General features: G+C 40.0%; 1 protein-coding gene across 2 annotated transcripts in view; it reads left to right on the top strand.

Moving 5' to 3' along the window:
• Positions 1-13,382, top strand: part of LOC138245616 (rho GTPase-activating protein 7-like) — a 685,827-nt gene that overhangs the window by 618,641 nt on the left and 53,804 nt on the right. For both annotated transcript variants that reach the window (XM_069199346.1, XM_069199347.1), the window contains exons 4-6: positions 2,629-2,692; positions 4,083-5,521; positions 5,650-5,814. In XM_069199346.1, the coding sequence (XP_069055447.1) occupies positions 2,629-2,692; positions 4,083-5,521; positions 5,650-5,814 (1,668 nt within the window). The remainder of the gene's footprint in view (positions 1-2,628; positions 2,693-4,082; positions 5,522-5,649; positions 5,815-13,382) is intronic.

Here is a 13,382-nt window from a genome sequence, read left to right on the forward strand (position 1 = left end):
CAGAGGGAAGTTTCTCTTCACTGCCCTTTCCCCATATTCCCCCTGTCCTGCCTCCAGCCCTCATCACTGTTTACCAAGAACCAGCGTGGAAGGATCTATCTCGCCAAGCAGACAATACAACAGAGCAGCTGTTAGGCGAGATCAAATGGTCATCAGAGGCCCTAGAAACAGGGCTGCCAATGGAAGTCGGAATAATTATGGTTTGACCGGGGGTAGAGAATAAAGAAGGGAGGGGCCAGTGACCCCCAACTGAAAACAGTTAGTTAAAAAAAAAAAAAAAAAAAAAACTTCTATTCAGGGTTACACAGTGATAGGTAGGCAGAAGTAGTAAAGATGTCCGCAGCTGCAGAAAATTGCTACCTATTCCTAGCGCCTCTATTCTTATGTTGGATATAGCACCTAACACCTTAGTTTGTTAACGGCTTGTTGTTGCGAAGTTCAGGTTAGTTTGTATGTTTTAGTGTCAACATCCCCGCAAGCTACTAAACGTGATCAAATGTTAATAAAATGGCAAAATCACTGCTGTAAATAATCACTTTGGGCAGTGTCTTTATAGTATCATTGTAACATTTTTTGCAAGTAAAATTCTGCGAAAATATACGTTTCTATATGTGAATGTGTGGACATTTGTACACAAATCTAGTAAGTGTCTATCCTCCACAATCCATTTCATACCTTCACAACATCAGCCCTTATTCACTGCAGGCAACTACAAAACTCATACCTAAATCTGTAAAAATAAAATTTCCATAATAAAAATAAAGTCACACCTTATGAGCGCTCCAGCTCAATAGTTTACAGCGGTTTTAAAGTTCTTTTATTTTGCCGCACTTTATCAAAATACATTCAGTTGCATTACTGGCTATCTGAATCCCACCATAGATGATCGCAAATCTACAGTTTATTTAAATAATTCTGGAATAAAGCTGTTGATTTCTAAGCACATTTTTTGTGAACCAAATTAATAACTTGTATGCATAGGATCAGTACAGTAGTGTATTTGCTTGAAGTGTTTTCTTCCTCGCACAGAGGTGCACAATTTTGCCAGTTCCGTCACCTTGATTTGCACGTGGGTCACAAATGGATCTGTTTGGTATCACTTCCTGTTTTCACAAGGCCCTCATCTGCTGCAGTGTCACCTGCTCTCTGCTGGACTTTATTCTGGCTATGGCTTAATTAGTTCCAAACAATACTAGCGGAGAAAGAATATGGCATGCAGAAAAAGAAGAAGACGGCAACGATAAAGAAGATGGCATGCAGAAAGAAAAAAGAAGTACCTTGAGCATCATAGCCAGAGGAAGGACACTGGCCAGAGTCCAATGGAAAGTGACCATAAGGAGTACTTGGTCCAGAGGCAATGGGATGGCAAGATTGGCAAAGAAGATGAAGACTACAACAAGAAGTGACGTGCAGATGACTTGCTGGCCACTCAGAAGCACGGAAATCAGTGCGATGGAGTAAGCCAATGGTAAGTTCAGAAAAGCAAGGGGCTGGTTCTAAGCCCCTTTAAAGTTTTTTTTTATTAACAATAGTTTTCACAAGCAGCACACAAGCACGAGTGCAGGCAAAACCTAATAACAGCACTCAGTGCTTGGAGTGAATAAAAACACCAGCGCTCCTAAGGAGGGCTTGGGAACTATGAAAAAAAGTTCCTAAATTGGGCATAATATGAGGGATAGTGGTGGGACTATGTACTTGGTCCCTGCTCTCGGGGAGGGGTAAAGACAGGAAAAGGCATGACAAAGCATGCCATGGACAAATGAGGAGCAAAAATGGGAGAGCGACAAAGAAGCAAGCAAATGGTAAGCCTGTGGGAGGGCTGAAGCTCACAAAATAGATACAGCAAGTCTCTTTGCGAGAGCGTGCATGCGATGTCTACAGCAGAGACCTAAAAATGGTATTTGTTAATTGTTTTCATTTGGCCTGTTCACAATGCTATTTAGATTCTTTATTTTTCATGTGCTATTGTGACAGTCAACAATGAATAGAAAAACTTATGTCTTGGATGTGTAGTACCTCTGTGGAAATATTCTTTTCAGCAAAGTTTATGTAAATATGTAAAAACTTAATTGAACCTTACCAAAATACATGAACACAGCCTCTACTTCAGCGATTCATCACAGTTGGATAAGCCAGAAACATTGTAACATTTTTACATTCTCTTGGTTCAGTAATTCTGACTTAAATATCACACTGGTGTAACTTCTCACTCAAAACTGTCCTGCTCTCCCAATATTGCATTTATTCATGGTGCTATACTAAAAGAAAGAACATGCATATCTGAAAAACAAATGATGAATTTAATCACCAGGAAAGAGACCCAGTATTTTCTAAATCATTCATATAGGCCTATAAGGTGCTGTTTGTGCACAACAAAATATTACTTGGGGGTTTATAATAAAATTGTGTTTGCCTAGTACAGGCAAGAATTAGATCTCTAAATCAAGTGCTAATGAAATGGCATCTGTAGATAAATATGCCCTATGGATTGGGCTGTCATCACCGTCATGCTGTCAAACTAAAGGCACTTTAAACCTACCTATAAAATTCCAGCCGTGTATTGTAAGCAATTTACATTCATCATCTAATGACTTGATGGCTACAAATACTTTTTTTTACTTTTTTCAGGCGGCTAAATGCTCTGAACAAAAGTGCAACCATGAAGGTGGAAATAAGTCGTAACCGAAAGCGGGTATGTGTGCTTTTTGTTTTGGCTTTATTAAATGTCCAGTTTAGTATCACTGCACTCACATTTGATTAACAATGGCCATGTAGAACTCTTCAAAACTAGTAGAAGAATATCCAGGAAAATAGGAAAAAAGAAAGATCGGGAAGTAAAAATCTGTAGTTGCATGATTTGGTGGTTCTGTGGGTGAGATAGTTCATACAGCCTTAGTGGTAAGTTATGAGAGAAATTGCTTCATATGAGTTGCAGCTGTCAAAGCTTTGAATTTATTTTATTTGAAGAGATGTTACAAAATCAAAGGTGACATATGGTAAATCAGTATATTTAGATCACTATAGGCCTTACTTTGTCGTCCTCGCCCTTGAGATGATCAGCTGTTATTTCTAAAGTGGTGGTATCGTGGTAGCTTTTCGGGGGATAAACTGTTCTGATTCATGTGAATCAGCACCTGACATAGAGGATTAGATATGCCTGAACTGCACTGGGGATTAAGAACATAGCTAAAGGATTTTTACTGTGAATAAGTTCATCCTGAATTGTCTCAGAGAATTATTTTTTCTCAATTGGATTATAAATAAAGAACATACATCTAAGTACTTTGAAGTGATCAATTGTCTACAGAGGCACATGTGGTTCTAAACATAGTTGGAAAAAAACATAAAGTCATTTTAACTTACTTGATGTAGTGAAAACGAGAGGGTGGCAGCTTACCCAAACTGGGACAGTGCTTGGAATGGACTAGAGTGGGCATAAAAGCAGAACTTTTCTATAAAAGACCAAGCAAGAAATGTGGAGTCACAGTAGACAGTGTGGTGTGGCCTTCTGTGGTGGCTGGGCTTATGTTTGCAGGTAACATCATAGTTTGCATTTGAAATTTCATTTAAATAGTGAGGTTATCATCTACATAGTGTTCTGACCTTTGCTCTCAAAAAGTAAGGACTATGTTAAGTATTCACTACTGTCCTCTCTTACAGTTGTTAATCTTCTTTCCTTTCTGAATCTCAGTACCATAAGATGTCATTATATGGAGAAAATACATCACACATATATAATTACATTAGAGCACTAGACCGTCAAGCATTCATACTGCTAAAAGCATATGTTTAGGTCAAAGAAAAGAATAAAAAGGCACAAAACAATGTTAAATAAGTGTTGATGTTTTAAAAAATTTATTTTCTTATTCCGATCCTCTGCAGAGCAGTAAGGAATTAGATTTGAACGTGTAGCGCAAGACTCATTATTATTGTGCCTGCTGTTAGAGCAAATATGTCAGACATTTTATTCAAATAATAAAACTGAAATATATAAATTTACAGTAGTAAATACAGTACTGTTGAGAAATAGAAATACAATGCACAATTAAAGGTATATTCATACATAGTATCACCTTTTTCAGAGTGATGAATCCGAAGAGGATGAACCATGTGCCATAAGCAACAAATGGGCTTACGAGAGACACAGCCAAAGATGGTCTCGACTAGAGAGTGTTGAAGGATTCCCTACTGATGAAAATTCCAGTGTATCTGCCCCAGACAGCCCAAGATCCAAAAGCATTGACCAAGAGGAGTTGGCGTTCTCCGATTGCAGAGAAAAGCATGATGTATCTTCACTTCACAGTTCGAGCAGTGGGGACAGCTACAGTGCCAACTTTCCTAAGACGTTTGAAGACATAGAGACCAGCAGGAGCTCTTCCCGGTGCTCCTCTTCCAAGCTGGCTTCACCAGACTCAACATTTAGCTGCTCACCATCTCCTAGTGATATTCTAAATATCATAAGTGAAGACAAACTTTTGGACAAGCCTCCAAATAAAAAAGGAAAGAGCCTGTTGAGGAAAATGGAAAAGTTGCGTTTAAAGAGCTCCAGTGTGAAAAGGGATGCCTATTTGAAGGGCAAACCCATTATAAGTAGCCCTGTTCTCCTTGAAGGCCTTGATGATGACAAGCTGAAGAACCTCAATTGTGTGAACATTTCTGATGTTGCTGATAGTCAGGTTAAAAGACATTTTTCCTACTCCCCTCAAACCTGTAGCAGCAGTAGTCAGTCAGAAAATAGTAGCACTGTAAGTACGCCAAGTCCAGTCATCCGAGTCAGAAGCCACACTAAAAGAGCTGGAATATATGCAGAAGACTTCGACCCTACCAAGCTCTCCATTTGGAATGATGTATCTGAGCAAAACTTAAAGAATGAAATAAAGCTTCAGGAGAATCAGATATTTCAAATACCACAAGGCCATAAGCCTGGGACATTTCCCAAAGCACTTACAAACAGTATTTTGTCTCCAATTGACAACACCTCTGTAAATTGGAGGACCGGAAGTTTTCATGGTTGCAGGCGAAACCGGATGCGATCTGCTAGTAATAAGGACCCAGAGGCGCCTCCAGCCAATCTTTCTTTGTTGGATAATCGACTGAGTATATATGACAATGTTCCAAACATCCCTCTCCATTTTAATGCACTGGAGGCAGCAGTAGAAGATGGAGGTGGGGATGACGATGACGGGGATGATGGAAATGATGATGACGATGACGACAATGTTTTCTCTGAACTTGACAATGTTATGGAGCATGTGAATGGACTTAGGAAGTTGGTCAACCAGTGGTCAGAGAAGTTCTCTGATGATGGTGATTCAGACTTTGCCAATGATTCAACATCACCTTGTCCATCATCCCCAAAAGATGTACATCTTAAAATAAAAAAACATTTGGGAGAGCAGTCTAAGAGCATCCCAATTAGTGATATAGTCAATATTTGTGGGAATGATAATGATGTTGATTCACCATCTCTCCCCTATATTGCCATTTCTGGAAACGAATCATCACAAAAACTCCCCAGCAGGTTCGTTATATGTCTCCTTAATATTTAAAACCTTAATCTAGGATCAAAGTAGAGTAATCACTTTTGTAGAAAGATAAACATGTTTGTTTTATTAACAGTTGACAATTATGCATTTGTTTTACATTTAGAAGGCAAGACTGGTCTGATGAGCATTGTACACATTTGGAAAACCTTTTGATGCAAATTGACAGCCAATCAGCGGCTCAAGTAAACCGGATACAGAAGCTCGCTTTGTTAAAACTTACTGCTTTGATGGACAAATACTCACCCTCCAGCAAACAAGGATGGAACTGGTAATACGACTGCAACTTCCATTAAATTCTCAGAGCTTTAACTGGTCATTTTACCTCCTATAAATTGAAAAACTAAGAAAATAAAAAAATACATTTATTATTGTTAGTGTGATAGGAAATATATCTGTGTCTCGATGCAAAATAGCAAGGAACCACTACAGAGAAAACAACAACAAACTGTGACCCAACATGAGAACTTTTAAAATACAACAGTTTCAATGAATTCCTTTAAAATGGAAATATATCACTTTGGGTTTGGCCTTGATTCCAAGCGAACCCTAATGCAAGACTGACTGTAACTCTAGTCTAGACCTAAGTCTTAGCCTGTCACTTACTCTAAATGGCAGCTCTAAACTTATCCTTAACTCCAGACCTTATCCTATTCCTCTGTGACATGTTGACCCACTTAATATTAATATTTCTTTTTAACTAATCTCAAAATACTTTTAATTGGTTTTACGCTTGTTTTTCTTTGCAAGAACCTTTCTCTGTAGTGGTTGCTGAAAACCTTTAATCTTGTTCAGGCATCTCTGCAATTGCACAATCCCTGGAGAAACCTCACTCTCTCTGTCAGTTTTAAAGAAACTGTTAATGATTCAAATAATCTCCATGAGTACATCTATGGCTTTTTATGACTGAATCAAATGCAAATAGAAATACTTGTACATCCTTAACTTATTGTGTGACCTGAAATACGGCATTGTAATACGATGGAAGGAGAAATGTGCATGTTCTCATGTTGACACAAAGATCATATTTTCTGTTTTGGCTTCAGCATGCACAACCCATCACACAGGATAAAAATGCACTGTAGTCTCGAGAAAGCGTGAACTTGGGAACCTGTGTATGACAATATTACCAATCCCCCACTTATTGCAACCTTATGCTTACTCTCAATTTCATTTATATAAAGAGGACATAGTACAATTGAACAGTGAGGAGCGGTAAATAACCACCAGCAATCATTCCATAATCAGTTATTCCAGGATTTGGTGACCGCCATAGCCTCAGTTCCGAGATTTTGTAACTGGGAAACAAATAGAGAAGACTGCTTACATGAATAGGCTTGGGAGTCAGGCATGACCAAGCATATGAGGCTTCCCACGTTGCAACACTGGACTGTACAGGAAAATGGAACATGGATGAGGTCACTTGGAAGGGACTCCTCCTCTGCATTCCCATTTCCAGGGATTAGGAGCAAATTTGCAATGACTTGTCCTGTAATCCTGTTTTACTTTAATAATACTTTCAAAATTTCATATGAGATTTTCAGTTTGTGAATTTCTTGAGTGCATTTTTTTAAATGTAATTAGAACTTGTTACTCTTCAAAAGTTTCAATCACAATCCCTCAATCATCATTCTGCGACCTGCAGCGTTTCTCAATCCTTGTGAATATATTATGTTCATCCTTCTTCCTAGCTTCCCACAACTGTGGCTTAGTACTGAAGAAGGATAGGTAAGGTGGGGAGGGAGAGATCAAAAAATTTTAAAAGGAGCGCAAGATCCTTCTGTTTTATCCCCTGCAGCTCAACCTTAATTTATTTCACAAATTCAGATGCCCCTTCATTGTCTAGCAACAGAAGTTTGTTCAAGAAGGTTCCCCCATGATCTACCAATATTTGTAGAAGTTCAAGTTATCCCTCTCTCTAAAGTTCCTTGCCATATTTTCCTTCCAAACATCATGCCCACAAATCTTGGCATTCAGGTTGATTGCCATCTTTCATTTCGTTCATATCATCTCCAGGAAAGAACTGCAACCACTTTGGGGGTATCTTGGCTACTACTCAACTCCACATAACGCCTGAAGGTCTCTTTTCCAATGTGCTAGTAACTAAAACAGCTGGCACTTGCGAGTATATTTGTTGTGTCATCTTGGGGATGAGGTTGATCTGTTCACTATTTTTTTGGTAAAGTCATCCTAGTTGAATCAGGACTCTAGACTGACTCCTTGGCTTGCCCTGTACTCTTAAGACATTGTCCTTAATTTTTACTACCTAGCTCCTATCAGTTTTTGTAAAACTTTGGTGGCAGGCAAATTACATCTCCCTTCATGCATCAGACTCCTGATGCAACCAGTGCCCTTAAGATATACCCCGTCTAAGCAACCTCTTAAGTCCCCTTCATTTCATGCACCTTACTTGCCACATGCATTCTCTTCTTATGCCTTCACCAACTCATTTTGCAAGTCAGGCCTCCTCTGCTACATTTGGGCCCATATGTACAAAGACTTTGCATCAGCTTTGTGTTACTTTTTTAATACAAACCGAACACAGAGTATTAGGTTGGGATTTAAAATCCACAGCAATTCACGATTTGTGTTGGATTGTAACGAAAAAGTAAGACAAAGCTGCACAACGTGCTGCCTTGTGTTAGTATGCATTAAGGGGGCGTTCCAGGGCTGGTGTGTATTTTTGGTGTAGGGCAGCACAGCAGGTCACCTTGCTGTGCTGCCTTGCATCAAAGTGAGGGGCAGGGACTATGGCATACAGCACATTCCTGTCCTTGCACCCTGCGCTGGTGCAGTTTCAGCACCTTAGGGTCAACACAGGAACCTTTGCACCATGGTGCAAGGGTGCCTGCACTGTATGCAGGATTGTTTATGTGCAGGAAAGTTTCCCTTCCTGCACAAAAACAATCCTGGGAGGATTGTGTCCTCGTTCTATGTGTGCTGCAGAATGCAGCACACCAAGAAAGATAAAGAAACGATGATGGAAAAATATAGATATTTCTCCTTTTTGACACATCCCCAGGTTTACATAGCCTTGTAAATCTGGCAATGCTTCAAAAACCATGGAAGTTGCTTGGGTACCTGCATGCAATGCCCAAGGAATGCCTCCGTGGAGCACAGTACGCCAGCGCAGCGATTTACGCTGCCTTACCTTACTCCATATCTATGAGGCCATTCAGAGCCAGGCAAAGTGGCTTTGCGTGCATTCTTAGACATGATTGAAAGGTTTCCGCCGCAGTTGCATCACAAGAAGTGATGCAACTGTGGCGCAAGGGGCTCATACGTATCCCCCAGCGTTTGTACAGGACGTACCTCCTTCCTGCAGAAAAACTATGCTTACCAAAGTGCAAACCCCCTTGCTCTATGGTGCCAGGGAATCTGCGTTGGCTGATGGCTGCTTAAAGCGGCCTGCACAAGGGGACAGTAGCAGTAGATGTAGCACTGTTCTGCCCTCTCCCATTCCCTTCAATCATAGCAGTTCAGCATCTTCACTTGCTGCAATGTGTTGATAAATGTTTAGCAAATCTGGCCCTTGATCACTATCTCGAGTCCTGGTTTCCTGAACCATTACAGAAACGAAGACAACATTGTGTTTTTGCTTCCATGAGGTACTTCGAATCCCTGCTATTATGGTTCATAACCCAGGTTCTAGTAGGTTCATTCCACCTATGTACTCAAGTAGACACAGTCCACATCTGGTTGGAAGTAAATAGGTGCCACAAGCAAGCTGATAATGGAACTCCACAGATGTGTGATGCCTTGGAAGCCTAGCCTCTGCCATACCCACCAACATGTAAAGTGAGGTTAATCAAACATTAGAATATAAATCCAGTCCAAATCCAGGAATAGTAGACACATCTCCCCGTCGATAATTCTTAATGGAACATGTATGCCTCTTCATTGGAAACGCACGACTGCTCCCAGCAGCAATAGCACTAGTGATGCTGAGAAATAAATTGACGTGTAGCTTGTATTCTGTTCAAGTGGCAGGCGTGTGGTTTGTTGGTCAAGAATCTTCCTGTTAGGTGTGGTAGCAACAATTGCGTAAACTGTAAAGCCACTGTGCAGGCCTCATCCGGTCATGTCTACATTTTTGTTACCATGCCAATACTCCATCCTTGTTAACCCTTCAAAATATGGAAACCATGCCTTTTAAAAGCAAACAGTTTGGAAAGTTCGAACCTGACCTACCCGGTGTTTTAGTTCCTTAATTGTTTTTTGATATGTTTTGTGTGTCTGCTTTTAAGGGCAAACAAGTCACTGATCGCACAGAATACAGTCTATATTTCCTTTTGATTTCAATGCATTGTCTTTAGCGACAGAGCTGCAGCTGAGCACAGAGTGCAGCAATTGTTTCGTTTAAGAAAGGACATTATTGCAATCACCCTATCAATGTTTATGAGCGGGCATCTTCTCACCAAGTTGTAGGATGATGGTGATGTAAGGCACATAACAGTATTTCGATCAGAGGTATCATTATCACCATTTGCACACTTGCAGTATAGGAAATCTTAAAAGGAGTGACTAATAACCAACTGACTGAAGTCCAAATTAAGATCCTCGGTTATTTCTTTTCCAGAGTTGCACGTAACAGCATCCCCAGCCAGTGTCAATTAAACTTGCAAATCAAATCGCACCATAAACGGAGCTTCCGCCGCAACAAAAAAAACCTTCACCTTATAGCCGTATCTGCCTGGCCCTCTTTTAGGTTTCGCCTGCACAGCTCTTGAACTGTGTTTGCAAAGTCTTATGTAACAAAAAAATTTTTTTAAGGCATTTAGAACCTGCCTCTACTTCGCCCCTTATTTTACCTGAACTTTCAGTTTGCTCATTCAAACGTCGCTCCAAAGTTGTTTGAATTTATTTGTTGTTTATTGGCTAGGAGGTCGCTTCCTGCTCTTCTGTTCTTCTTTCTCTTCAACTTTTTCTGTCACTGGAGCGTGCCCGAAGTACACCTTCTGGTTTTTGGTGATTGGCTACTTGTTAGTGTTTTTACATGAAAGAATGAACTGAATGCAAGTTAATTCACGTTGAAATGTGTGTAGATATGTCGGCGATCTTGCAATGGAGTACCGATTGCAGATGTAAAGCAAGGAGCAAGTGGGCTCATTATGTTGTGTTTTTCATTACTTAATAATTACATTTCTGATGAATAACAGTTGTATTTATTACAATTGTTTGTGCGTTTGTTTCTTACTGATGAATAACAGTTGTATTTATTACAATTGTTTGTGCGTTTGTTTCTTACTGATGAATAACAGTTGTATTTATTACAATTGTTTGTGTGTTTGTTTCTTAAATCACCAGTCACTCATTTTTAAAGAAAAGTCATTTGTATAATTGGGCAACGTTTTATTTTTAATTATTCTCTCAGTGACTTATTAACAGGCAGTCAAGCAGTAGGGTCATGATTTGAATGGTGCATCATGTGCAGGGGCACCGGGGCCACCGGGTGTCAGAACCCCTCTAAACACAGATTATTGATGAAGTTTACTACTAAACTGGCAGTCACAAGTGCAGTTACCTTGCAGGTACTAGGGTCATGATTTTAGTGGTGCAGTGGCACTGGGAGAAAAAGCTCTAGGAACCCCTCTAAACAACAAATATTGCTATATTTTACTACTAAACAGGCAGTCACAGGTCAATTACCTTGCATGCAATAGGCTAATGCTTTGAAAGGTGCAGTGGCACTGGGCCCAAAAAGTTGTCAGAACTCCTCTAAACACCAAATATTGCTATATTTTACTACTAAACAGGCAGTCACAAGTGGAGTTACCTTGCAGGTACAAGGGTCATGATTTTAGTGATGCAGCAAGTACAGTGATACTGAGGGCAAAAGCTCTAGGAACTCCTCTAAACATCAAATATTGCTATATTTTACTACTAAAAAGCAGTTACACTTTGTTTACCTTGCAGTTCAAGGGGCACGGTTTGAATGGTGCAGCAGGTGCAGTGGCACCAGAGCCAAAAAGTTGTCATAACTTCTCTAAGCAACAAAGAGTGCAATATTTTAATACTACACAGGCTGTCACAAGTGCAGTTATATTGCAGGCACTAGGATCATGATTTGAATGGTGCAGCAAGTGCAGTGGCACCAGGCCCAAAATTTGTCAGAACTCCTCTAAACACCAAATATTGCTGTATTTTACTACTAAGCAGGCAGTTACCTTGCAGGCAAAAGGGCAATGATTTGATTGGTGCAGCATGTGCATTGGCACCAGAGTCACAAGGCGTCAGAACCCCCTCTAACTACAGATTATTGCTAAAGTTTGCTACTAAACAGGCAGTTACAAGTACAGCTATCTTGCAGACATTATGGTCATGATTTGAATGGTGCAGCAACACTGTGCCCAAAAGCTCGAGGAACCCCACTAAACACAAATTATCATTAAATGTTACTTCTAAACAGGCTGTCACATGTGAATCTATTTTGCAGGCATTAAGGTCTTGACTTGATTGGGCAGCAGGTGCAGTAGGCCTTTACTAACCACACATTACTATACTCTAATACAATGGCATATTAAATAAGGTACATATCACAAGTTTGGAACACTGGGATATTAGTTCAACAAATATCACAACATACTCAACTATTAATGTTTTTTCAAATTTAAAACCGACATTATTATAACCTTTTTCTAATATTTTTAATCCAGTTACTAAAATAGAATGCAAAAGAAACAAGCATTTGCAATGCAATATGTCTCGTATTTGTGAGAGCTATTGGCATTGTAAATAACAATGTCTTTTGCCTGTGTGTTTTGGTTTGGAGTGTAGTGGATGTATGCCAGGTGCCACTGTAACCCTCCCAGGCCTCTGGCTGCAGGAGAGAGGACACAACAAGGCTGCCATCTTGGGAGTGTTTTTTCCTCATTCCTACACACTGGCTGTAATACCCTAGAGATACAACCTTTCTAGTTTGTTTACCTAAACATTTATAGCACCAAACAAGACACAAAGAGGCACCTTTGTGATATTTAACTCAGAGAAAGAGAAGGTGAAAACAGTTAGGAACAAAGAAAAGGGGGCAGACATATATTCTCTGTGGTAAACTGTTAAAGGAACGATTCCTCTACATTGGCAATACTAGCCTAACTTTTAAAAACATTGACTGTACACAAAGAGAATAACATAAGAGGAATCTTAACTGCAAATTAATTATAGTGATTTTGTTAAGAATGGCACCTGCTTTGCAGTGCTATGAAAATGCAGAACCTGCATTACCAAGCACTATATAAAAGCAGGCATTTGCAATGCAACAGGTCTCGCATATACGTGAGTTAGAGATATTGGCATTGTAAATTGATAACTGGACTTTTCTTGCCACATAAATTAGTCAACCCTGCCTTAAAATTTGGTCTTTTCCTGCCACATAATACCAGTGGCCCTGCATATAGCTAAAGCACTTCCATTTACCTTTGAAGTGGGTGCCACAAGAGCCTCGGAGGTTGTGGTAGACATTTTGCAGGAAAACCAGCTGTAATAAAACCATTAAAAAGTTTGAAACGGGCATATTATTGAGTGAAATGGAAGTGAGGAAAAGAGCCAGGTGAGGTTTTTTTTTGGGGGGGGGGAGGGAAAGGGCAGAGCTCAGTGCTGCTTGCGTTGCCGTCTAGGAGATCTGGAGCAGTCCCACATGGGGCGCACAGTCTTGGTTTTAACTCTGCCTTCTAGAATTGTAGATCTGTTGAGAAACTCTTGTAAGTGTGCTAACAGCCATACAGGCACACAGTGTGTAAGATCTGACACCACAGATCCAGAGTGGGTAGGAAATCCCAAAAGTGTTCTTCGTCTCCTGATAAGGACAGTCACGTGGATGTTTCAATTAAGCGAGGAAAG

The sequence above is a fragment of the Pleurodeles waltl genome, chromosome 7 (assembly GCF_031143425.1).
Source record: "Pleurodeles waltl isolate 20211129_DDA chromosome 7, aPleWal1.hap1.20221129, whole genome shotgun sequence".
Taxonomy (NCBI): domain Eukaryota; kingdom Metazoa; phylum Chordata; class Amphibia; order Caudata; family Salamandridae; genus Pleurodeles; species Pleurodeles waltl.